At 51.1% G+C, this 26,800-nt stretch overlaps 1 protein-coding gene across 1 annotated transcript; it reads right to left on the bottom strand.

Moving 5' to 3' along the window:
* Positions 1-5,738: 5,738 nt before the first annotated feature.
* On the bottom strand, positions 5,739-26,711 carry Spring1 (SREBF pathway regulator in golgi 1). The gene is made up of 5 exons (XM_041648912.1): positions 26,496-26,711; positions 15,011-15,167; positions 11,427-11,578; positions 11,099-11,212; positions 5,739-8,966 (listed from the first exon to the last, which is right to left on the bottom strand). Exons 1-5 carry the CDS (start codon positions 26,604-26,606, stop codon positions 8,883-8,885), a joined length of 618 nt encoding a protein of 205 aa, XP_041504846.1. The 5' UTR covers positions 26,607-26,711; the 3' UTR covers positions 5,739-8,882.
* Positions 26,712-26,800: the final 89 nt, after the last annotated feature.

The following is a 26,800-nucleotide window of genomic DNA, read 5'->3' as shown; positions in this document are numbered from 1 at the left end:
TGGGAGCCACCTGCAATCCTAGAATATTAAACTGGAAGGACCCTGGATGTCACTCTGTTTCACCCATCACAGAAAGACATACAGGCCAAGACATGCAGAGACCCAGCAGAGCCTCAGATGGTAAGCAGCATTTCTCTGAATTTGGAGATCAGCCCAGACGTCAGCACCTCCGAAGACTGAGCATTGGTTAGCCACAATAGAATGACCATAGGCTGGGTGGTTCAAACAGCAGAGTTATTTTTCCGGAGCTCGTGGATGGAGGCGGTGGGAGGCGGGTTTCTCCGGAGGTCTCTCTCCATGACTGGCAGGTGGCCATCTTCTCCCTATGTCCTCTCGCGGTTCTCCCTCTGCATGTGGTAGCTTATGTGTCTCTCGTTCTTCCTATAAGGACCAGTCACACTGGGTCGGGGTTTATCATGATGCTTCCTTTCAACTCAGTTGCTTCCATTATTGAAAAACTTTGAAATTCACAGTTCTTTACATAGCATGCGGTGTATGTATGTGTGAGCCACTGCAAACACATCAGTTCTTTACATAGCATGTGGTGTATGTATTTGTGCACCACTGCAAACACGCCAATTCTTTACATAGCATGCGGTGTATGTATGAAGACAGTTTACGGGAGTGGTTTTTCTCCTTCCACCATGTGGGTCCCAGGGATCAAAACCAGGCGCTCAGCCTTGGCAGAAAGTGTCTTTACTTACTGAGCCATCTCATTGGCCCATCAATCATTTCTTTAAAGGCCCGCCCTCCAAAGGGCCACATTCTACAGGACAGGGATAAGGCTGCAACCTACGGCTTTTGGGAGTCACAACTCAGCACTCAGTGAGAACCACAGGACTAAGGTGTGGTCCACTTGTCAGAACTACCCTAAAATGCTAAGTTGCCCTTCTAATCCATTCTCCCAAGTTCCTTCCTGGCAGTGACCAGCGTACAGAAGACAGAAGAGGAGCCTGGAGAGGTGGGTCAGTGGTTTAGAGCCTGTACTGCTCTTTCTAGGACCCAAGTTTGATTTCTAGCACTACTTCAGGAGGTTTGCACCTGCCTGGAACTCCAGCTCCAGGGGCCCCAACGCCTGCGGCCTCCGTGGGTACCTGCCTGGAACTCCAGCTCCAGGGGCTCCAACGCCTGCGGCCTCCGTGGGTACCTGCCTGGAACTCCAGCTCCAGGGGCTCCAACGCCTGCGGCCTCCGTGGGTACCTGCATTCATGAATACCATAACCCACATACACAACATTAAAAATAATATAAACAAGTCTTTTTTTTTTAATGTGGAAACTTTTGCTTAAATAATAGATTTGATCCCAGGGCCAAAGAACAAATTTCAGGACAAATACTTAACCTGCTACCCTCCTGGGCTCCACGGAGGACCCCTATTGCCCCTGCAGCAAAGACAGGAAGTTCTCTTCACAGTAGAGGGTATCGTCTTGGCTGAAGCCAGGGAACAGCTCTAAACCCCTCTGCATTTGTATCCATGAGACAGAGATGGGAAGGCCTGCCTGGCTCAGGGGGTTGGCTGTCAGGTGAGCGCATAAGCAGCCTTTTGAGCACTATGTCACAGGAGAATGCTCATGATGTGCCCCCCAGAGACGCCTGGCCTGGAATTTCTATAAGGCAGATGGTATGCATGACCTTGAGCCAAGAAGAACCAGAATCAGAGCACAGGAATTCTCCTCTACCTATGAGGACGCAAAGGAGGGGTGGTGTGAATGGTCCCCTCGCATTCCTGTTTGCTGCCACCCAAGTACGACCAAGAAGATTCACCTACATTTTGTCCTGGGGTCGGGCAGAGACTGAGAAGGGGGTGGCAGGGCACAGTAGCACAGTGTCAGCTGCAGATCTGCTTTCGCATCCCTGAGGGTCCTGATCCCCAAAATGCCAGGCCCAAGAAGGAGTCCTGATCTGCTGTCCCATCAGCTGGCTCTCTGCCCACAGTCATTGTTTCCAGGGGGATCTTGGGCAAGCCTGAGCCACAGTCAACAACGGGTTCACACTGGGGATGGAAAAACCATGCAGCTGGTGCCCCCAAGTGGCGTAGTCAGGAACTGTCAGCATGCTTGCCACCAGCACTGGGCTGCGCTGGCTGCAGCCTGATTCACTCTGTGGTCCCCCACGATGCTAAATCAGGTCAGCGAGCCTATTTACGTCAAATAAATCAGCAGAGCCAAGTGGAGAGCCGCCTCGAGACTATTTGTCTTGGGTCAGTGCTAAGCACAGACGGCAGGCAAAAGCCCGGGCAGATTTGGATGTCATGGACAGAGCCCAAGGAACCTGGAAAGCTGTCCAGATCCACACCCAGTAGGAACATTTGTGTTTAGCGTGTGGGAGGGGAGACAGCACATCTCTAAGCACCCTAAAGAACATACTGAAGGCCTTGACCCTTTAAAAAAGAAAACCTACCCTGTGGATGAGGCTCTTGCTGCTGGGGTAGGATATGGGCTGTCCCGAACACGGATCGGCCTTTTCAGGAAGACGATGGTCCACAGAGCCTTCCCTGGGCCTTTTTAAATCTTATTTTTAATTTTTTAAAGAATCAATTTTATTTGTATGATGTTTTGCCTACATGTATGTAGATGCACCACAACTATACAAGGTGCACACAGGCCAGAAGAGGAGCTGGGTCCCAGTGGAGTTACAGATGGGGAGCAACCGCTGTCCTCTGGGGGAGCAACAAGTCCTTTTAATGCTTAGCGATCTCACTAGCCCCACTTTTTATTTTTATTCATTTATTTATTTTTAGTTTTTCGAGATAGGGTTTCTCTGTAGCTTTGGAGCCTGTCCTGGAACTAGCTCTTGTAGACCAGGCTGGCCTCGAACTCACAGAGATCCACCTGCCTCTGCCTCCCGAGTGCTGGGATTAAAGGCGTGCACCACGAACGCCCGGCTTCCACTTTTTATTTTTGATGCCTGCTTTTTGTGATTTTTCCAGAACTGGATGCAGCTTAGCTCTGGCCTTGGGAAATGCCTGGAATCTGTCTGTGAAAGACAAAGACTTCTCTCCCCATTGGGTAAACTTAGACAAGGAGAAAGGGTGAAGAACGGACACGAGGCCATTATAAAGGACTGTAGCCTCTCACGGGTTTCACTTCTCCAGGTTGGACCCTCTGCGTGGGAGGAGTTGACTACCTGGATAAAGTCAACCTGACAGAACACAGCACTGTAAAAGAGCAGGTAGTGGGAGTCCATTCCTATCTATGCACAAATATAAAACATACATTTAGACACACGATGTGGCAAACTTCCCACTGCAGCTGTGGCTGTCCTCTGGGAACCAGGAACCTACTCTGGCTCAATGTAATTTTGAAGGCTTGTTTCTACCTTGTAAGAGACAGCCTTGTGCTGATACCCAGTGAAGTCACTGCTCAGGAAACATGATGTGCTCTGGCCATCTTAAGGCCTCTGAGTATTTCTGGGCTGCACGAAGGGAATCTGCACGCACACAGCCCTGGGCATCGCGGCCAAAAGGCAGCTGTCTCCACAGATGCATGGACAGCACAGATGACAAGCAGATGGTGCCCAGGGAAACCAGAAGTCGACAATGGAGAAAATGTTTGGCCAGGTTTGATGATCTGTCTTCAGGATGCCTTGAGGAAGGATTGTTTTGAGGACCACTGGGGTCTGGATGGCTGGTGTCCACCTACCCTGTGGGAATTGCAGTCTACAGAGGGCAACGAAGAGACACGGCTCTGGTCATGTTTGGTTTCTGGGTGGTCAGAATCAGGATCTAGGATCAGTATATGTGTTGGCAATCACTCCAGCAGACAATGACAATGAGAAGTTTACCCAAGTTCACAAATGCCTGGGCTCCTGTGAGGTGGGTCAGGGTGCTGTTCAGACTTCAGGCCACCTCTTCTCACACACCGTGTACAAACACATGCACACACACAGACACACATGGCCAGTACATGGGACATGCCTAGAGCAACACATAGATTATCACATTTATTCCAATTGCCAACATCTGATCAAGGAAGTGTTTTATTAAACTTTAAAAACGATTTTGTGTGTGTTTCAGACAAGCGTCACTATGAAGTCCAAGCTATTCTTGAACTTGGATTTCTCCTCCCCCAGCCTCCTGAGTACCGGCAATTAAACCATGTGCCACCATACCTGGCTCAACACCTACAACCCAATAGATCTGTCCACACAGGACAGGACAAACGCATTCGCGTGATGCTCATGTACACACATGCACACACACAGACACACACACACCTTCTTGGAACAGGCATGGCCAGTGGACTAGAACTCGTTGTCCGTAACACAGACTTCTTTCCCATTCATCCCACACCACACGTGCCTGCACTGCAGGCTATCTGTGTGTTTTCCAACTGCAGGCTTACATTCCACACCACACAAAACAACCTGTTTCTAGTTCTGCTGTTTGATCCCTTTCACCCACGGGATGCAGGGTGCTGAGAGATTCAATTGACATGCACATGGAGACATCTGAACAACTGCTTCTCCTATTTTTACTGGCAGCTCAATTCTGTGGTTGCTTATATATTTGGTGTCAGGGTCTCATCCTGTAAAACCCAGGCTGAGCTCGAATGCACAATCCCCCTGCCTCAGCCTCCCCAGTGAGTGGATTACAGTCCCGTGCTATCACCACAGGCTGCTGGATCTGTTTCTTTGCAGTATTTAAGGCTGTGTCTTTGGGTCTTAGTTCTGGACTCTCGATGGGAACAACCCTAGGTTGTATGTCTTTGGAGGGCTGCTGAGGCTCAGCTGAGAGTCCAGAGTTGGTGGCACAGATCTAACCACCCTGCTCACAGCTCAGTGGCAGACCAAATCACCTTCACGTCTGGATGGGGGATGCTGCAGACTGAGAGAAACCAGTGACGTTAGCAGCCAGAGCTGCAGTCACACCAAGATGAACCGTGTCACAAATGCCCAGGAAGAACCTGGAAGGCGACACCTTGGTGACAAAGGGGAGAAAGCTGCCCTAGGTAGCTCCCCTTTGGATTGTGATCATTCTTGTCTTGCACTCACACTATGCCAGGTCTAACAGAATCTGCAGGGACAGTCCCGGTCCTACCCCCAGCCCCGTTCTACCATCAGGTCACACACCTCCAGTTCATTCTGCAGACAAGGGTCTGCTGGGTGGAGAGTGAGCTAAGGACACAGTGCAGGGTAACCACACTGTGCCTTGAGGCGGGAATGCACTGCTGTGAGCACGTCCTGTGGGGAAAACAGGTAATTTAATCAGCACTCAGCTTGGTAGAACTCCAGGGTAGGGAAGCGCCTTGGGCACAGCTGTGACCCAGAGCTGGGCTCAGTTAGCTCAGCACTGCCAGCCTACATGGTGTGACTGTCTGAGGCGCTGTGGGCCAGGGAGGGAGTAGCATCACTGAGCCCCCTCCCCCAAGTGGTACCTTCCCCATTCCAGCTATAAGGAGACTAGACACTTTCAAATGTCTCCTGAGGGAGTGGGGGGAAGGGCTGCTCCCCCCGCCCTGTTACAAACCCATGGCCCGAAATCTATTAGAAAGATGGGTTTGTGAACGTGAGCTAATTGCTTGAAAGTGTCGCAGAAGGGCAAGTTAAGCGAGACGCTCAGCTGAGGTTTAAATACCAGAGGCTAAGGGTGGAGGATGGAGAGTGTGAGGCTAGCATGGGACAGAGATACCAGGTCTCAAAGGAAAAAGAGGGGAAAGGAGGAAAAGGAGATGGATAGGAAGAGGGAGAATTACTTAAGGCTTCATTTCAAAGTGTTCTGTAGTAACCAATGGGAAGAAAGACAAAATAAATGGCCAATCAAACCATGTGGGGTTCCGCTCACTGTGACTTAATAAACACAATCAATAGCACTTGTGTATTTTATCATTTAATTTATGGACACAGACTCAGGCAGGACCAGCAAGATGGCTCCGTGGGCCAAGGCCACCAAGACAGACACCTTGAGCTCCATGCCCACATGGTGGATAAACGTACCAACTTCCAAAACTTTTCCTCCGACCTAAACCATGGCACATGTGTACCCCCCAATGATTAAATGTGATTTAGTTTTTAAAAGATTTATCTTTATTACATTACTTTTGTGTGTTTGTAGTGCAAACACATGCCACATATTAGGGTACCTGTGACAGAAGAGGTCATCCCATCCCATCAGCTGTGAGTCCCCTGTGTGGGCGCTGGCAACCGAACCCAGGTCCACTGGGCTAATTCAACTGCCCCTTAAACATCTTAAGTTAAAAAAAAAATCCTCTTTGCAACCCAGAACTCATTATTTAGTCTGAGCTGGTACACACAGGCTCATGATCTTAAAAATAAAAAAATAATAATAAATACAAACTGGAACACTGAAAACAGCTTATGAAACGGACAGAGGGATGGACAGACAGACACCTCCAACCCCTGTGGAGAAGTGGCTGCAGGAGTTGAGCTAACAATCGTGCTCAGTAAGAGCGGGCCACCCCCATGAAAGGGACCAGATGTCCTCAATGGGTATCACACGGGCCTGCAGACAACAGACTCACAGGCAGTGTTTCCACGGGGGAGGAACGCCCTGGGGTTTTTGTTTGTTCTGCCTGGAAAGTCACAGAGAAGTCGAAAATAGCTGGTGGTTATCTCTAGGCTGTGTGATTTTTAGGTAATTATTTTATCATTAGTATCAGGTCAAAAAAAAAAACCACTGAGGACAAATCTATGGTGCCTATTAGCATGCCAACGTGAACACTGGCCTCCCGGCTTCCTCAATACCACTCCTACCTGCGGCTTTTCTCACCCAGCCCCCTCCCTAGACTTCCCCAGCTCTGTGTGTGTGTGTGTATGTGTGTGTGTGTGTGTGTTCCCCAAGGTGATTAAAACACAAAACCCACATTCCACAGTCAATCAAAAGTGACCTCTGCATTACTGACTCAGCATGGACGCAGACACCGCTTTCTCCTGTCTGGGATAACTGAAGCCGTCCGTTCTCAGGGGAGATGATGTGGAGGTGCCCCAGAGGACATGTGAGAGGGGGATTCGAGGTGAAGTTCTTCTGTGGGTTTTGATTATTCTATCCTGGTAGGGACTTAGGAGGGTAAGTTATTTCCTCATCTGCCAAGTGAAACACAAGTAAACTGGAATCTTGATCTCAACTGTTCGGGGTCTATAAACTCAAGGACTGCACACACATGCCTTTCCAGTGCCAGGTCAGAGAGAGCTGGCAACGGGCATGATGTTTACATTAACCCCGTGTTGCCACTCTTGAGAGTGAAAGTGAACCCAAGGGAGTGACTGACCAACTCCAACGCTGACCAAGGGTAAACTGGCATTACAAGGCTGATGAGCCATGCAGCTGGCATGCACCTATAACCCCAGCACCTGGCAGGTACAGAGGGCATCAGGAGTTTAAGGTTGGTATCAAACACATACGAAGCTGGATGTCAGCCTGGGCAATGGGAGACCCTGTCTTAAAAAAATTATATATCTCCCAGTTACCAGAAAAAATGAGCAAGCAAGCCAGAACACGTGAGAACATGCCAGAACATTCCAGAATGCACCAGAATGTGCAGGTGCACCGAGTTCTTTCGTGAACTTTGAATCCACACACTGAGAAGTCCAGAGCAAATGGAACAGAATCACTGGGATCTAACAGTAAAAATCAATTCCCTGGCCAGGGCCAGGGCTCAGTAGCAGAAAGTTTACTAATCACACACAAAGTCCTGAATCTGATCCCAGCATGGCGACCCCAAACGAGAACAATTCCCATCAGCTTGTCCTTTCTTCCACAGAGGTGAGCAGGAAGGCGAAGCAGGAGGAAGCTGAAGGAAATTCCATCAGGAAGGCAAACAGTTGGGAGACACGGCTTTATGAAGCTGCTAAGAGAAACCCTGGAGACTCATGCCTGACACCAGGGCAACCTGAGCCCAAACCACAAATGCTGGCTGTGGCCTCTGTAAGGGTCAGTGAAGAGTCTCCGGGAGCCGTGTGTGTTACAGGAGACTGGAGAAAAAGACAGGAGAGTCGAGAAGGAGGGGTCTTGCCCCATGCTTGAAACCCAAGTTTCAGTTACCGGTGACAACTGCCCACCCTGCAAGTACTGAACACTGGCCGGCCTTTGGGATGCTCTACGGCATGGCTACCGCATACGTCTCCCACTGAGAGCAGATGTGAAACTTTAGGCTGGAGTAGGAACTTAACAAGCTCTCCTCTGGCACACAGCCAGGAGCAGAGAGCGAGCGGTAAGAATGAAAGAGTGCCGTAGACCGCATTCACCAGGTCCCCATCGGCTTCTGTGACAGACAAGGGAAAGGCTCCCCTGCCCCAAGGCTGAGGGGTTTCAACAGGGGTACAGTGACAGCAAATTCCACCGGGAGAGTCATCGGGGGATTCAGGCCTCCGACCACCATTGCAGGGATATGAGCATACCAGGGCAGCTCTACGCAGGCTCAGTGGGTACCAGCACCTCCCTGAGGCTCTACACACCCCTAGATGTTGGGCTATAGATACAAGGCCTGCTGGCCAGGTGTTAAAACAACCAAAAATAAGTCCGTGCACCCACACTCCTGGAGACACACTTGGGTCTGGTGCGGCAACAACGTCACTGTGACAGTGAGGGACCACGTAGAGCAGTCACCTCCTTGAGTGGATCCAACTGCACGGGCAAAGGTGTCCTGCAAAAAACAGTGTGACTTCCCCCACTGAGAAGTCATTAAGAAACTACAACACGGGATCAAGCACCTGGCCCTGCAGCCGTCCCATGGCCACAGCCAGGCAAGGTGCCGGGGCCTCACCGGGCCTGCTCTACAGAACAGCTCTGTCTGCTGCAGCTGGAGGTGAGGGAGACAGAGACACTGGATGCCACAGGACATGCTCAAAGCCAAGGGTCCTCCTTGGCTCCCTCCTTCATCATCTCACGTGGACCTGGCTGGTTCTGGGTGTCTCTCCAACAGGCCTCATGCGGGGAAGAGTACGGGTGGGCTCTCTCCATAGCAGTACTTGGCTATGGGGTCACGGTACGTGTTCTCATGTTGCACGCTCTGTTGGCGAAGGAAGACGGGAGAAGGACAGAGAGGGTCAGCTGCAGTGACTGCCACACACTCCCCGCCCACTCCACCTCAAAACCAGCATGCCTTGGGGTTTTGAGGAACTTTCTGGAATAAAGTAGGATTCTTAGCGCTGAGGGCCACAAAAACAGACAAGACGCTGCTACTGTGTCTTTTCTTCTTCTATCTACCAGGGAGTTTTTGAACAACCTGGCTGCAAGCTGGGCATTTTGAGACTGCTTCTCAATCCATCTGAAATGGGGTCTAGGGTATGGCGCAGCCTGGCAGAGTGCTTGCCTAATATGCATGAAGCCCTGAGATTGATCCCAGCACCTCATAAAAATGGGTGGTGCGTTGCCTGCTCTTCCAAAGGTCCTGAGTTCAATTCCCAGCAACCACATGGTAGCTCACAACCATCTGTAATGAGGTCTGGTGCCCTCTTCTGGCCTGCAGGCATACACACAGACAGAATATTGTATACATAATAAATAAATAAATATTTAAAAAAAAAAATGGGTGGTGTGGTGCACACTCGTGATGCCAACATGGGAGCCAGGAGGAAAAGAAACTCAAGGTCATTCTCAGCAGTACAGTGAACTTGAGGCCAGCCTAGCTACATGAGACCCTGTCTCAAACCCCAAAACAAGGACAAGGTGAGACGGTTCAGGGGTTAACACAGTGCGCTTGCCTCCAAGCCTGAGAAGACCTCAGTTTGATCCCCAGAACCCACACGGAATAATGAGAAGCAAACTCTACAGGCTGTCCTCTGACCTCCACGTACATGTGGTGGCACAGACACACACACACACACACACACACACACACACACACACGACAGTAAGTATGCAAAGAACAAAACGATCTGAAACAGATGGAGATGCAGTGGGATCGGCACCTGACTGTGGGCAGAAATATCCGGTCCCTGTTGAGGAGGCCTGCAAGGGACTTGAGAGACGCCACTTCAAATGGCCGTCATGCACTAAGGGCCTGTGTGCAAGCCAAGCACCCTCCAAGAGCCTCTCTGGCTGGGCACAGAGAGTGAGGTCGAGCCCAGACAATCCCCCCACACTGCCCGATGACAGATTTCCCAAACTTTTCTTGTCGTCTGAGCCATTTGAGGTTTGGCTGCTCTAGAGCTCATTAATCAGCCTCTACCAAAGCTATGCACTTTATTAATTGCACTTAGCAGACTGGAAGCCCAGTCTCTGGGCACGCAAACCAAGTGGCCATTGAGAACGGTCTCTCCTTGCACAATAGGAAGTACCTTCCGCTTTGTTGGCTACAGGAAGCTGCTATAATAATATCAGTCCCTTTTTCCAGCACTAGCCAGGAAGAGCGAGCGAGTCGGCTGAGCCCCTCTCACACTTCCCTTACACCCATCGACCTGGGAAGCCCGGCCCCCGTCAAGAGCAGTGGAATTTCACATCCCAGAGTTCCTTCTATTCTGGCCCAGACATTCTCACAGTGAACTAGAGGTGCAAAAGGGAGTTACCACACAAACCCAAAGCTTACAAAGGGCCAGAGACAGGCGCGAGCCGGCTAGCCCAGCAGAGTGTGCTTGTGGAAGAGACACCTTACAAAGAGCTATGACAAGTGCCCAGCCACAGAGGCCAGGAACTTGGGCCAGCAAGATGGCACCGCATGGAAAGGTGCTCGCTGCCAAGGCTGATGACCTGAGTTTGGGCCTCAAAACCCACATGGTGTATGGAGAGAACTGACATATAAAAGCTGTCCCGGCGTGTATGCATGTGCCTCCCCAAGGCCAGAATAAACGTAAGAGGGGAAATAAACAAAGGCGGGGGCAGAAGCCTTCCAGGGCACCTCACGGGTTGCAGGGCATGGCAAGTGAGCAGAGCGCTCACCAAGAGCCTTACAGGCCTCAGATATGATCCATGCGCCTTTAAATTCCCACCTCCTACCCCTGGGATCCTGAAGGAAGCCACAGATCTGCCTCAGGACAAGTGACTACCTCCTCTCAATGACCGCCTACTGCACTTAAATGTCTCATCCTGCACCCCCCAAAGCAGCAGAACATGGTACCAACAAAGACCCTTTCCACCCTGGCTCTGTTCTCCAGCTCTGCCTCCCTCCCACCTCCCCCAGCGAGAGCCAGCACCACGTCTGACCTGCGATGAAGTCCTGCACTTAGCCAAGCACAGTTCGAAGTGGTCTTCAACTGCCATGAAGAGGTTCTGGAAGGCCACAGCTGCCCGGTTGAGGAAGCGTTCCAGCAGAGGTTGCTATGGAAACAAGGTATTAAGTACTGGTAGTAACGGCAGGCCAAACCAGCCTGCCCGGAGGGATTCTCTCATTCACCAGATCCCTGGTTAGCAATAGCATGGTCCTCTCTGCGAAGGAACCATAAGCCAGGGACCAGCTCCACTCTCAGGAGAGGCCAGTGTACCTATAAAGCTCCTCTTGGAAGACAAAGCGGCGGGAAGCTGGAGTCCCTACCTTGCTGGGCTGCAGACAGCAGGAGACACAGTACTCATAGACTTCACAGCAACCACTGACCAGGCACCCTTCACAGCAGTACTGCTTCGTGCTGGGGACCTTGACATCGCAGCAGCCATTCGCCAGCAGGTTCTTCCTCTCACAGACATAGCCTGAAAGCCAGGGACACGGTTGAGCACTAGGGCTGGTTTTACCTAGGCAGTTGAGCTCCTCGGTCACCACTAACTAGATCCACACTGTCACTGCATTCAACCAGTTTCCAGTCTACTGCATAAGTGTGAGCTCATCACAGCGCCATGCCACGCCCACGCAGCTGGGTGCTAACATAAGCAAGCAATCTTTCACCTCAGCCTCTTTTAAAGAGACTAAGATAGGGCTGGAGAAGATGGCCCAGCGGTTAAGAGCACTGAGTACTCTTCCAAGAGGTCTGAGTTCGATTTCCAGCAACCATATGGTGGCTCACAACCATCTCTAGTGGGATCTGATGCCCTCTTCTGGCATGAAGGTGTACGTGCAGATAGAGCACTCATATACACAAAATATATAAATAAAAAGTCTAAAACAGAAACAAGGCACCCATTCATAAAAAACGAGTACTTTGTGGATTTAAAAAGCAAGCACACAGCTTTTGATGGCTTCTCCATGCTTGCTGCTGTGGTCACTTGAAGGGACTGTTAAAACAGGAAGTCACAGTTCACCTTCATAACTCTGCTTCCAGTGTACACAAACATGGTGGGGGAGGGACACAGCCACCCCCCGAGAACTGGGGATGATGCTCTCAAACCCTTGAGGGAGAGAAAAACCCAATTCACTCCTCAGCTGAGAAAACCCATCACACAGATAAGCACGTCCAGTGTCAGCCAGGCCTCCGCTCTGGGGCCGCTTTACTATTCAGAGCATCTAGGTAGACAACTCCTTGTACCCTTTGGGAACAAGTATGTGTGTGGGCCCTCTGGTGTGTATTGTGGGGGCCTCAGGTGTGTGCAGGGGCCTTCAGGCATGCATGCGGACTTTCAAGTGTATGCAGGGGCCCTCAGGTATGTATGTTAGCCCCGAGGTCTATGCAGGGGCTCTCAGGTATGCATGTGGGCCCTCAGGTCTGTACAGGGACTCTTGGGTATGTGTGTAGTCCTTCAGGTGTGTTCAGGAGCCCTCTGGTGTGTGTTTGTGGTGGTAGGGCCCTTAAGGTATGCATGTTGGCCCTCAGGTGTGTGCAGGAACTTTCTGGTGTGTATGTGGGGGCCCTCAGGTATGTGCAGGGCCCCTCGGGTATGTGTGTGGGTCTTCAGGTGTGGGAAGGGGCCCTCTGGTGTGTGTGTGGGTCTTCAGGTGTGGGAAGGGGCCCTCTGGTGTGTGTGTAGGGCCCTCCTATATTCATGTGGGCCTTCAGGTATGCGTGCTAGCACTCAGGTGTGTGCAGGGCCCCTCAGGTATGCGTGTGTGGCCCTCAGGTATGTGCAGAGCCCCTCAGGTATGCGTGTGTGGCCCTCGGGTGTGTACAGAGGCCCTCAGGTATGCGTGTATGGCCCTCGGGTGTGTGCAGAGCCCCTCAGGTATGCATGCTGGCCCTCAGGTGTGTGCAGGGCCCCTCAAGTATATGTGTGGGTCTTCAGGTGTGGGAAGGGACCCTCTGGTGTGTGTGTGTAGGGCCCTCATGTATTCGTGTGGGCCCTCAGGTATGCATGTGTGGCCCTCAGGTGTGTGCAGGGCCCCTCAGGTATGTGTGTGTGGTCCTCGGGTGTGTGCAGGGTCCCTCAGGTATATGTGTGGTCCTCAGGTGTGTGCAGGGCCCCTCAGGTATGCGTACGCAGCAGCTGTCCCCAGCATCAGCCCATCTGAGTGCCCCAGCTCTGTCTCCAGAGAATGAGGCTGGTGGAGGAGAACTTGTTTTCAGAACTGCTCTGGAAAACACAGGAGAGGGCAGAGTAGCAGAACACTGACACCGAGGGGACACTAGGGGGCCCTCACTCCACACTGGGGAGACCAGGAGCGAACAACTCCCACCACCTGGGAGCTGGCTCTGTTTTGTTTCTGCTACAGTGTCTCCTGAGCGAAGAGATAAGTGCTAGGAGATGCTTCCTCCCCAGCTGCCCCCGCTCATGCTGTTGACAAGGGTTCTGAACGGAATTCCCAGAGAGATTCCACCCCAGATGATAACAATACAGCAGCTCTGTATTATGGAGATGGACAATACCGTGGACCCCAAGAGCAACCTGTTGACACCGCCTGCCCTTTCCTTCTCTAAGCTACAGGTCCTTTTCTTCCCACTGCCAACTCCCAGCACTCAACTCCGGTGCTCACCTCCCAGTGACCAGGTCTAACTTCTGAGGAGAGCAGGCTTACCCACACCTCTCCCCCTGTAATTTTTAACGATATGTGTGTGCACATGTGTGAGTGCAGATTCCCACCGAGGCCAGAAGAGGGCGCTGGATCCCTGGGAGTTGAAGTCACAGGCAGTTAGTGAGCTGCCTTGCGTGGGTGCTGAGACTCAAACCCGGGCAGGCCCTCTTGCAAAGGCACTCAGCGCTCTTGACCACGAACCCATCTCTCCAGCGCTTCTTTATTTTTAGTTGAAAAAACAAAAACAAAAAACCCCTACACAAACCATACGGGGCATTGTGATGTTTCAGTCCACACACACACTGCGGTGCCGATGAGCTCTGCAGATAATATTTCCGCCAAGTCCTGTGAGACCAGGGCCAGCAAATGTGTTGATCTTGCCTAGAAAATTAACTTCCAGCTTCTGAAAAGTTTTTGACTCTAATTAGCTATCTGGTTTAACGGCGCTGTTACCCTAGCGACACGGTGGCATCTTGTTACTAAACAGCATCAACAGCTGTAAGTTGTTTTTGTTTTGTTCTATTAAAACCACGTTTCCCATATTTGTAAAGGCAAAATAAAACCTGTGGCCTCTGTGGGATTTTTAGGGGTTGAGAAGCTGAATATTGGATGTTTTAACTAAAGGAATCCATGAGTCTGCCTGATCTAAATTAACTAGAAGGAAAACACTGTTTTTGTAGCTACAGGACAATAAAATGACCAATTGCCACCTGTACTACAATTTCCTGTTTTCTGAGTCTGTAGAAACAAGCCCTGACCTCCAAGCTGAGCCCCTGCCTCCTCCCCATTTGCTGTCGGCTAACTGCATCTTCTTGGAGTAGTAACAGACTGGTGTGTAATTTCTCTTTTCTGCTAGGAAGACTTACAGACCAGCAAGATGGCTCTGCCAGTAAAGGAGGCTGCTAACAGGCTGACGGCCTGTGTTCAATCCCTGGGATCCACATGGCGAAAGGAGAAAAACATCTCCTACAGGTTAGCCTGTGGCCACCGCAAACACCACGTGGTGTGTGCACGAGAAACAAGATGAGGAACCCCTGTGCCTGGGCCTGAGGCCAAGGCTGAAGCGGCAAGCAAAGAGAACCTGCTAGGAGTTTGGCTCCTCAGCCCAAGCTTCCCAGATGCTGCAGGGAGCCTGGGACAGAGAGAATGGTATGGAAGACACAGAGGAGCGGGAAGGACAAAGCGTTGTGAGGCAAGGCTATCCAGAGTTGCAGGGCCTTGAGAGCAGGGAAGGGAGGTCGTACCCAGCTCGTCCGTGAGGAATTCCTTCCCTTGAACAGAGTTTCGGCACTGGTTGCTGGGGTGGCTGCTGTTGCCCAGGTTAAACTGGACCTTCCACTGAATGGGCTGCTCACGGTCTTGAACCTGGAGAAGGTTCCGGTCTCTTACCGACCTCTCTTCCTGCAATGAGACCACAAGGGGAAAGGAAGGTTCAAGACATTTTTCCCGCTTCACTTGCCGTGCAGGAGAATACACCTCCGCCCCGCTCCACCCCAGCCCCACCACTCCTGGCATGGGCACCATCTGAGCAGAGTCACAAAGTAAGTCGGCAGGAAAATGTGGTAAGTTAAAGCTATCCTCCCCGATGGCTGTGCTGATCATTCAAGGCCCCAGAAGCAGATAAAAGATTCTATGGAATTCTAGAAGAAAAACTCCCCCTCCCCACCGCGGCAATTTAAGCTTTGAAATACTAAAATGCACATACCACGGAACAGAACATAAAGCCCGAACACTTTTAGAACCAGGAGGAGACATGTTAGTCTGATCATCTCAGACTGTCGCCACGAGGCCTCAGCCGTGACAAGGACTTGTGTAGAAAACCCGAACCAGGGCATAACTTTAAGGGCGAGGCAAGGCCTGACAGCTCGCAAAGGTGTTTCTGTGTGTAAAAACAGAGCAGCCGTCTGACAGCTGCTCCTAGACGCCATTCTCGCTACATAGCCCTTTGCCTAGCAAAGCAAGGGAGGAGCGGCCCTGAGGTGAGAGCCTGGATCTTTCTCTTAGACAGGAGCCACATCTTTAAACTAGAGGACAAGCCAAGCACAGAGCAGCCACGTTTGGATGCAGCTGATCATGAATGAGTAACAAAACAACTCTAAATGACCCTCTCCCTCTGGCCTGTTGGGGGTTTTAAGACAGAGCTTCTCATCCTACAGTTCAGGCTTGCCTGGAACTCACAGCAATCCTTCTGCCTCAGCCTCCAGGTGCTGGGATCGTAGGATCATGGTGTGCACCGCCATGCCTGCATGTCCACACACACCTAGCTCTGGGAAACGCCTTTCCTACAGAAACCACACGCTGGGCTTTCCCACAACTCTGCTTCAATAGTAGGAAAACAAAACAAAACAAAAAACCAAAACACATGAAAATACACTGATTGTTGACCATAGGAGAAACTAAATAAGAAACAATGCTATCCTTATATATCATTATCCAAAAGGAAAGGTTCATTCAAAAACAGTGCTTATCAACACGAAATTCACACACTACCTAGAACCCCAACACTTAAATACAAGTGCATTTGGTTCTGCCTCCTGAGTGCTGGGATTAAAGGTGTGCACGTTTGGTTTTGGCATGCTCACCTCTGACCATGTTTACAGTTGCTCTCAACGCTACTGGGTGGTTAAACATGTCCAAGGACCCACATTATCTAGATAATCGAATCCTCACGGATGCATAATAATCCATCATGCTGGCGCACTATCGTTAAGGAGACACAGCCTCCACAGACCAGACACAAGCCCTGGCTCTGCTTTCGGGATGGCACTGCGGATCAGTGTGGGGCTCTGGAAAAGTCCCGTGAGTCCCTCACAGTGGTAAGTGGTAGGCTGGGCCAGATAACTGCCCCAAAGTCTGACCCATCACAGCAATATCCCAGCATTAACCCAGATGACCTCTCTCACCACCACCAGGACTGGATCCCCCCTCCTTCAATGTGCTCATGGAAAACAGTCCCCCAAGATGGCTTCCCTGTGTGCTGCCTCTCCTTTCTATTTCTCATAAGAGACGTGGCTAGCAGGCCCAGGACAGGACAGGTGTCAACTCTGCAGGAGCCCTGGGAGGCAGGGGGTCTCTTAGGTTCACCCTGCAAGTCGCTCAGAAGCAGACCCTGACAGAGTACCCCAGGAGACCCTCTGCCACAGGCCCCCAGGCCTTGTGGCTCTCCAGCACCTGAACTTGCCAACCCTGAACATTCGAAACCTCTGCCAAGAGTACTCTATGGGTGAAAAGTCGGCCATGGCCCACTTTTAAAGTCAGGTGGCAAGCATATGGAAGGGACAGAAAACCAGTTCCATCCAGTGGGTACTGGGCTTTCCAGCAGAGTTCCTGCTGCCCTTCTGGGTGGTCTCATCTTCAAGGCTTTCACAAATATGTGTACTGTTTTCATTCAAGATTCAAGAGTGAGGTGGCGCACACTTTTAACCCAGTGCCCAGGAAGCAGAGGCAGGCGAATCTCTGCGGATTCAAAGAACCCTGGTCTACATAAAGACAATGCAGGACAGCCAGGGCTACATAGAGAGGCCCTGTCAGCGATAGTAGAAAAATCCATTCAAAGGGGATTCTTACACAGTGCCCTACTTTACTGGAGTGCTCCAAGGGGCGGCTGACAAAGGCTATGGTCGTGACTCAGAGCCACCGACGCCTCGGGATGTTAGAAGTCCACACAGATCCACTGCTGAGGAAGGATGGGAGTGAAAGTGGGCAGAGACACAAGAGAACGTTCTTTGTAAGTGCAAGTGGAGCCTGCACACACACACACACACACACACACACACACACACACACGGCCTGGCCTCAGGTTTTTAAAAGGCTAATTAGGAAGCAAGCTGTGTAGGTCTTAGGGGTAATTAGAAGGGTCAAATGAAAGGCATGTTCCAGAGACGCACAGCACTCCCACGTGAGGCACAGCTGACCTTAAGGAATCTGCACAGGAGTCTGAACAATGGAGGAGACAGACCAAGCCGCTACAAACATCTGAGGTTGAGAACTGCAGCCCGGAAGGAGGGGATTACAGTTATAAAGAATCATAAAGAACTTTAAAAAAAAAAAAACTTATTTTTATTATTTGTGTGGGGGGAGGGGTATACGTGGTAAACAGAAGAGGGTGTTAGCACGGAACTGGAGTTAGCTGGGAACAGACCCTGGGGCCTCTGCAAGAGCAACAAGCACTCTTAGCCATGGAGCCACCTTTCCGGTGCTGGGAGGTTTTAAAGATGAGGAAATCACTTGTATATTAAGGGAGAAGCCAGTACACCTCAAGTAAGAGAAGCGAAAACATTCTAATGAAAGGGCAAGAAGAAGCCGAGCGGTGGTGGTACACGCCTTTAATCCCGGCACTTGGAGGCAGAGGCAGGCGGATCTCTGTGAGTTCGAGGCCAGCCTGGACTACAAGAGCTAGTTCCAGGACAGGCTCCAAAGGTACAGAGAAACGCTGTCTCGAAAAACCAAAAAAAAAAAAAAAAAAAAAAAGGAAGGACAGGAAGAAGCCACACCTGTATGCCATGTGACCCTTCTGCTGGTCACCAACCCTATGCCAGTGCCATGTTCTGTAATGTTTGCAGAGAACAAGTCTTTGCTGGTAACCAGTTTCAAAGGGGGTGAGGCAGCTCTCTGTACTCAGCCACACTTCCTAGAACGACCATGGGGTGGTTTGAACGAGAATGGCCCCAAAGGCTCACATATTTGAACACTTGGTCCCCAGCTGGTGAAACTGTTTGGGAAGGATGAGGAGGTGTGTCACGGGGTTGGGGGCTCTGAGGTTTCAAAAGCACAAGTTACCTCTCTGCCTTGTGGTGGTAGATCAGGAGGTGAGCTCTCAGCTGCTGCTCCGGCACCATGCCTGCCCGCCCGCCTGCCTGCTGCCAGGCTCCCTAACCCTCTGAAACTGCAAGCCCCAAACAACCTCTTTTAGAAGTTGCCTTGGTCATGGTGTATGATCACAGCAATAAAAAAGTACCGCAGACAAGTTAAGCGGAGCCAATCTACATAGTAATGCAGACAACGTAAGCGGGCACCCATCCACATAGGCAACTGCTTTCCAGCAAAAGGGGTTAATGCATTTACAAGGGATTCAGCAGACAGCCCGGCCCTACAAAGTGCTGCATCACCTAAGTACAAAGAGAACCTTAGCCTTCACCTGAGGCCAGATGCCCCCAGAAGTGCCCCATCCTGCATGCCCTGACCCAACTGTGCTAGTGTACCCCACATTCTAGATGGGTGTCTGAAGTCATCTCCTACCCTCCCTCGCGTTCCCACAGATGGCAGGCACCCAGGGAGTAGACCTCAGTGCCCCTAGTGCCCGCTCCACCACCGCACCTGTGGATAGTGCTGTGCCCAGGTCACCTGGCGCCACTCATCATCCCCAACCCTCTCCCCCGATAGCATCCTCTCCTGCACTCCCATCTCTAACAATTTAAATTATCCCCTGAAGCATTAATTAGGTAGAAACCCAAAGAAAAGAGGCATCCAAGGCTACAAGGCAACTGGGCCAGCAGCCGTCTGGGCAAAGACTGCTACACAAGCTTGAGGCGTCTTAGGGATGAAGAGTCGAGGAGCCTAGGGGACTTGGGCGCCACAAGCCTCCTCTCCATCTGTGATAAACATCACCCGGGGGCATTCCTCTCACCACCTCCACCTCATAGAAGAGAGGTGGAGCCCAGGCTGGGTCAGACAAGCTGGACACCCAGCTGCAGGGCAGCAGCCAGCCAGCTAAGCCGGAAATCACGTTCAGGACAGGACTGACCCACAAAGGACGCAGTGGGCAGGGGGCCTGTGTGAGAACAGCCCAAGCCGTGGGGGACCCACACACTGTGAGTTCGTGTCTACTGGTAGAAAACTAAAACATAACTCTGAAAATACTTATTTTAAATCAAGTATTTATTAATGAACTCATGGCATATTAGCCACTGGTTTCTCTTTTTGACTTTGGTTTTTGGTTAAAGATGTTTTTAAAAAATCTTATAAGCTGGGTACGGTGTGACACATGCCTTTGATCCCAGCACTTGGGAGGCAGAGATAGGTGAATCTCTGTGAGTTTGAGGCCATCCTGGTCTACCTAATGAATTCCAGGACGGCCAGGACTACACAGTGAGATGACCCCCCCCAACACACACACACACAGTGACAGGCCAGACAGCTGCTGCTGGCCACTATGTGGACCGAAGCCAGGATGGGCATTTCCCTCCTGTGAAGTCTCTGTGCGAACGGACAACTCTGTATAGCACCATGGTTGATCCTGTACCATACGAGGCGCCAAGTTCTATACCCAAATTTGAAAGATGTCCTTCTGACACGTTTATTACAGGGCGACCGCTGGAAAGTAGCCATGAGGACCCTCAAAAAGCCAGGCAAAGCCTGTGCTAGTGAGTGATGGGAACACGTCCACACAAAAACTCATCAAGTGGGTGTTTCTGCCCAAAGATGGAGCCGCAATGCCCATCAGTGACGTGGAATGATGTGACAGCTACCTACAGGGAAACACTGGGTCACGAGATAACACAGTTGAGTCTGGAAACACCACCACGCTCACAGAAGATCACGCGTGCATACGATTCCATCTATATGAAATACCCAGGTGGGGATGGGAGAGATGGCTCAGGGGTAAAAGCTCTTGCCACGCGAGCCCGATGGCCAGTGTCTGGCTCCTGGACCCAGTGGGCCACTGCAATGACTCAGCAGGTGAAGATGCTGGCCTCCAACCTGACAACTGAGGAACCACGTGACGGGAAGGAAGAACTGACCCCCAAAAGCTGTCCTGATGGTCACATGAGCAATGGGGCTTACACACACCCCTGCATTCCCCCAACATCATACAAACACTCTCACACAAAATAAATAATAAGGTAAAAAAAAATATTTTTTTAACAGAAAGTGGGTTAGAGATTGTTGAGGGCTGACAAGAAGGGGAAAGCCAATGATTGCACCCTAAATTATGACAGTGGTAACGGCTACCTCACTGTGCCCTTACTGAAAACCACGGGGCTGCACACCCAAGTGAACTGCCACTTCAGAGGGCGAGCTGTGTCTCAGAGGGCACACCTGGACTCTGAGTGCAGCCTGTAGGATTCGCCCATGGGCACTGTTCTGTGAACAAATCTTCACAGAGCTGCCAAATGGTGCCCACTCTGTCACAGTACACCCCAAACTCACAGCCACGAACATCACAGCTGAGGAAAGTCAGCAAGCTCCGGGAGGGAACACGGTCTCCAAAAATCCGAGCTTTCGCTTGGAAGCTCGTGTTTTATCCCTGGCAGAGGGAAAGGTCAGAACACATCTATGAGGGAGAAGGCTCTCTCCATTCAAGCGAAACTCTGAGGTAAACAAACCATTGACCACTCATTCTTTTAGACAAGAATGTGGCTGGGAGTGGGGGTGGCTAGTTTAGCTTGTAACACAGCCAGACTTCAGCCTGCAGAAGGCAGCATGGGCTCTCTAGCTCCTGCCTCAGCACAGCAGATAGGAACTTAAAATTAGTTATTTTCCCAACTTCCTTCTCAGTGAGTCAGCTGCTCTACCTGCCTAAGCAGCCGGAAAGATTATGCTCTATCTAGGGTAGTGGTCCCCAGCCTTCCTAACACTGCAGCCCTTTAATACAGTTCCTCATGCTGTGGTGACCCCAACCATAAAATTATTTTCATTGCTAATTCATAACTGTAATTTTGCTACTGTTATTAATCATAATGTAAATATCTGTGTTTTCCAAGGGTCTAAGATGACCCCTGTTGAGAATCACTGATATAGGGCAAATGCCGTTTGTGTCCTGGTGTGCTGAGAACCACCATCTGTGTTCCAATTCAGGCTCTTAGAGCGGCTTTCCACCAAGCTTGGTGACAGCTGAGGTTAAGTGTGACCACAGGTGAACATGGCCAACATGGTTTAAGTGATTCTGAATCTAATTTAGACCTCACAGACTTCTTGAAGGGGATTCTCCTGGGGTGTGCACACCATATTCTAGAAGCTGATCGGCTAGGTTACTCTGAAAAACAAAGCCCCAGAAGTTCACAGTACAAATGTCTGGCTTGTGCTCCCAGTACCCTACAGTGAGCCTACAGGGTGGGAACTACATACGCACCAAGACCAGAACCCAAGAAGAGAAGGAGGGATGAAGGAAGCCGCCTCCACAGGGGCTATGCTTCCCCGGCCCTCTGAGGCCAGGGAAGAACCAGAATGAGAGAACAGGAGATGGAAAGAGAGCACAGACAGCACAGATTAAAGAATGGAGATCATTAGACCCTGGCTGGAGGCCACCAGTAAGTGTGAGACTTGAATTCTCGGGGGAAGCCAGAGGAATCTATTTTTGAAATCCCCACCTTTTTGGAACTCACTCTGTAGACCAGGCTGGGCTTAAACTCACAGAGGTCTGACTGCCTCGACCTTCCAAGTGCTGGGATCAAAAATGAGCAGCACCACTCCCCACAACATGATCCCATTTTTTTAAATCACCACGCACAGAATGTTAGCCGGTTTACTTCTGTCACCTTGTCACAAACGGAGAACCTTAATTTGAAAATCTGGGCTGGTCTGTAACACAGTCAGACACCACCCCTTCTCGAAGAGGTCCAGTTCCTAATCACACTCCAGTCCTGTGAAGGAGACTCGGTGGAGGAGTAAGATGGCCACAGGATCTGAGGATGACACAGATGAGCATCGCCCAGCCTTTGGTCCCACTTCATAGACATGAGGCCAAGCTACACGGGAAGAAAACGGCCTGAAACCCGAGAAAGGAAGAGGTAGCAGCTATAAATGAGTCTTAGGCAAAGCAATCTGACAACCTGCAAGAAAGTGCTTCAAGGACCACACAGGAGAGTGCTCCAAGAGTCATATAGGAGAGTGCTCTAAGAGTCATACGGGAGAGTGCTCCAAGAGTCATATGGGAGAGTACTCCAAGAGAGAATGTTCCAATAGTCACACAGGAGAGTGCTCCGAGAGCCGCACAGGAGAGTGCTCCGAGAGCTGCACAGGAGAGTGCTCCGAGAGCCGCACAGGAGAGTGCTCCGAGAGCCGCACAGGAGAGCGCTCCGAGAGCCGCACAGGAGAGTGCTCCGAGAGCTGCACAGGAGAGTGCTCCGAGAGATGCACAGGAGAGTGCTCCGAGAGCCGCACAGGAGAGTGCTCCAAGAGTCATACAGGAGAGTGCTCCAAGAGTCACACAGGAGAGTGCTCCAAGAGGGTGTTTCAAGAGCAGCACAGGATAGGGCTCCAAGAACCAGAATTGAAACACAGGCTCTCAGTACCCCAAGGGCAAAAGCGGAGGCTAACAACACAGGGCTGGCTAGCTATGCAGTAGTATGCCTTACACTTCACAACCTGATAGTACTTCTTACCAGCCACTTTTAAGAGCTGTATTTCACAGGTGATAGCATCCCAGGGCCAACCAAGCTATGTGTAGCTACCCAGTTGTGAACTGAATACCCATCGCTACACTGGAATCAATGCCAAACCCTTCACTCCCAAGATGGCATTAGTGGATAGTGGCATCCACAGATTGACAAGTAGAGTGTCTGCGAGGGAACTAGAATTCTGTGAGGTCATGGGGTGGAGTCCCCAGGGATGGATGGACTGGTACATCTGAAAGGGGCTGAAGGAACCAGTGTGTAGCTGGGTCGGGGGGGCAGGGGGACACCACATGCAGAATCTGCAGGCATCCGAGTCTGGGACCTCCTAGCTGCTAGGATGCATGTGTGTTGTTCAGGCCACCAGAGTTCATGTGGTGTTGCAGTAACCCACACTAAGAAGACAAGTTCATTCCACCCTGATGGGACTTGAGTCTCACGTAGGCTCCGCACATAGATGCACTTTCGTCATCTACTAGTCAAAGGCCCTGTCATAACAATAGGGCAGCAAAGGCTGGCAATGATTATCAATGCTCCTGGTGTCAGAGAAAATAGAAAAGCAAAAACAAAAACAAAACAAAAAAAAAGATGCCCACAGCCTACCCTCATCTCACACACCCCACCCACCACACACACACACACACACACACACACACACAATAGTTAAAATGTGGCTGTAGGAAAGGCTGCCAGGTGGACAGCATCTGAGCCAAAAGAAGAAAAAAAAAAAGGAATAAAGTGGCTGAGAAGTCATCACCCCCATCAAGAAGACTCACTTGAACCAATATCTGGTCCCCAAGAAGTCCTGGGGGTAGGGACAGAGAAGAAGGCTGGAGTGTCTGAACAGGACAGACAGGTCTCTGTTCTTGAGAAAACTGTGTTGAAAAGGAAGGGCGAGGTGACACAGGTGAGCAAGCACACAAACGAGAAATACCGGGTTTGTGATCAGCACACCTGCAAAAATAGGCAGGCAGGCGAGTGCGTGACACTGGGTCACCAGCATGACCTGAGTCATTAACTGTGATCAGCTGGGCCCCGAGTGACCAAAATTCATTCAGTCACACAGAGAACTCAAAGGAGCTCTTGTCACTTGAGCAAAGAATTCCCCATTTGGGAAGGCCATGGTGGAAACATTGTCACTGAACAGACTGAGACAAACAGAAAGAAGACCTGCTGGGCTGCGCACCAGTCCAGGCAATAGACGGGAGTGTCTTGGCCCCGAGTGGGCAACAGACATAATTCTGGCCAATGAACAGGCACAGGACATTGCAGAGCCAGAGCCAATATTTTGGGGACAGGAGTGACAGAAAGAAAAGAATGACAGGACTGTGAACAGTGAAATCACCTAGAGAGATGGTGAGGACTGGAAAGGTACAAAACTGGCAGAGGAGAGCCAAGGGTTCTGTTCCAGGGGGCGTAAAGGAAACAATTATCTGAATTTGGAAAACTGAGACAGGAGGATTATAAGTTCAAGCCAAATCTTGACAAGGTAAGAAGACACACACACACACACCATTCAGAAAAGAAGAAAAGGATGCAGTAGACAGAAGAATTTGGGACTTTCTGGACAGGGCTAGTCTAAGTAACATACTGAGATGTTAATGGCACTCAGAGGAACAACAAAGCTAGTCCACACCCAGGCAGGTGTAGAGAGAGAACCTAGGTCAGTTCGCAGCACTCGCTAAGGTCCCCTAGACAAAGGAAGGAGCATGGGGTGTGGAAATTAGTCTACAGACACAACTCATGAAGGCCAGCTGCTCACGTGACCACACATGCCTCTGCAATACTTGGCCTGTGCTTACAACCAGGTGAGAGATGAGATGCACTTTCCTCCCCCACCCCCATAGCTCTCCTGCCTCCCCCCAGGTGACATTTACTTTTATCTACACACTACTCCTCTATACATTTAATGCATGAACTTGACCTCTCAGGACAGCGGCCTCCCTCAGATTTTCCAAAGAAGCAGGGAGAGATTTGAAGAGACTTTCCTCCAAGGAAGATTTAAGTAGCCCTTAATTTCTGTACCCTTAGCCGTCAGAAAATGGCAACAAAGTTGCAGTGAGAACACTTTGCACCTGTTGTCACAAGGTATCAAAGAGACTGGGGGGGGCGGGATACAAGACAGGCTGTAGCACAGCAAAAACCCACAATGCAAAGACTGTGAGACATAAAAACGGAATGGATAAGAGAAAAGAAGTAAAACCGGATCAAAGGATAAATTGGGGGGGGGGGCGGCAGCTGAAGGGCAGAAGGTAACCCAGAATGAAACTTTGGGTATTGTTTCCTATTAAAACTGGATTGCAACTCTCCAGGAACTCTCACTCTGCACAAAAATGAAAAGAGAAGGTTAAGGGGAAAAAAAATCCACCCAACCAAGGTGTGCAAAAAAAAAAGGGGCACCTCCAGGAGCCTGTTGGGTCACCCAGGCAAACATAGCACAGAGCCCTTGGACACTTCCTGGCCTAGCCACCTCTACCTACTGCCCACCTGTCCATCGAGAGGTCTGGGTGCAGAGCAGGAATGTGCCTGAGGATGAAATGATGGGCACAGGTCTGAGTCCATGCTCTGCCTGGCCTACCAGCCAGGTCTGGCATAGGGAGAGGGAGGGTACAAAGACCTGGGATGTCCCCCCTCCTGACCCTCCATATAGCCTTCAATAGACAAGAGGCTAAGAGGGAAGGTCAGAGGACAGGAGCAAGGGGAACACACAGAGGGAGGAGGACTACAGAGTTGAGGACAGAGGATAGAGGATTGAAGGAGGGAAGACCAAATGATCAGAAGGAGGAGTACTGAATGATCCAAGACTTAAAGGAAGAGAATCAGAGGCCTGCAGGGGGTACAGAATGGCTGCACATTATAAGGAAAAGGACTACAAGGTGGGACCGCAGGGAGGGGCATCAGAGGACCAGAGAAGACAGAGGATCGAGGATCGGAGGGAAGAAGTGTGAGAACGGAGGATCAAGGATGGAGGGCTGGAGAAGGATGGATGATGGGAGGGAAGAGGGTTGGAGGAGGGCAGGGGAGGACGGAGGAGGGCAGGGGAGGACGGAGGATGGGCGGGAGGAAGGCAGAGAATCAAAGGAAGGACAGGACGGAGGAAGAGTGGGAGGGGGGGCTAAAGAAGGACAGAGGAAGGGAAGGAGGAGGGAAGGGGAGGACGAAAGGTCAGAGGGAGGAGGGCCGATGGAGGACGGGGGAAGCGAGGGGGGAGGAAGGAGAGCTGGGTGATGGGGGGAGAGAAGGACTAGAGGAGCATAGGAAATAGGGAGGAGATCTGGAGGAGGACCGAGATCTGGGGGAGGACGAAGATCTGGGAGAGGACAGAGAGATGTGGGGGAGGAGGGCTAGAAGGGAAAGAAGGATCAGAGGGACAGAGGTCCCGAGCGCGCTTGCTTACCTGCTTGAAGGTGCTGCAGAGGAAGTAAACCAGCGAGAGCCCGAAAACCAGGGCGAGCACCCAGCGCTTGCGCAGGACCCGGCGCCACAGCAGCTCTGCAAGGTTCTGCATCCCGGAGCGGCGCAGGCGCAGAGACGACCCCGCGGCATGACCCTCTAAATTCGCTCCTACCCCTGCCCAGCCTCCCCGCGGCAGCCGCCCCGGCCACGTGATCTGCCGCACGCTCCGCCCCGCCCAGTGATGCCTCCGCCAGGCCCCCTCCGTACTTTCTTGCCATTGGTCCCTGCAGAGACACGGCCTTTTAT

Source organism: Microtus oregoni, unplaced genomic scaffold (assembly GCF_018167655.1).
Source record: "Microtus oregoni isolate MIOR12 unplaced genomic scaffold, Mior012 000003F_ref0000135, whole genome shotgun sequence".
Classification (NCBI taxonomy): domain Eukaryota; kingdom Metazoa; phylum Chordata; class Mammalia; order Rodentia; family Cricetidae; genus Microtus; species Microtus oregoni.
Note: the sequence above shows the minus strand (reverse complement) of the source record. Positions and strands in the feature narration are given on the sequence as shown.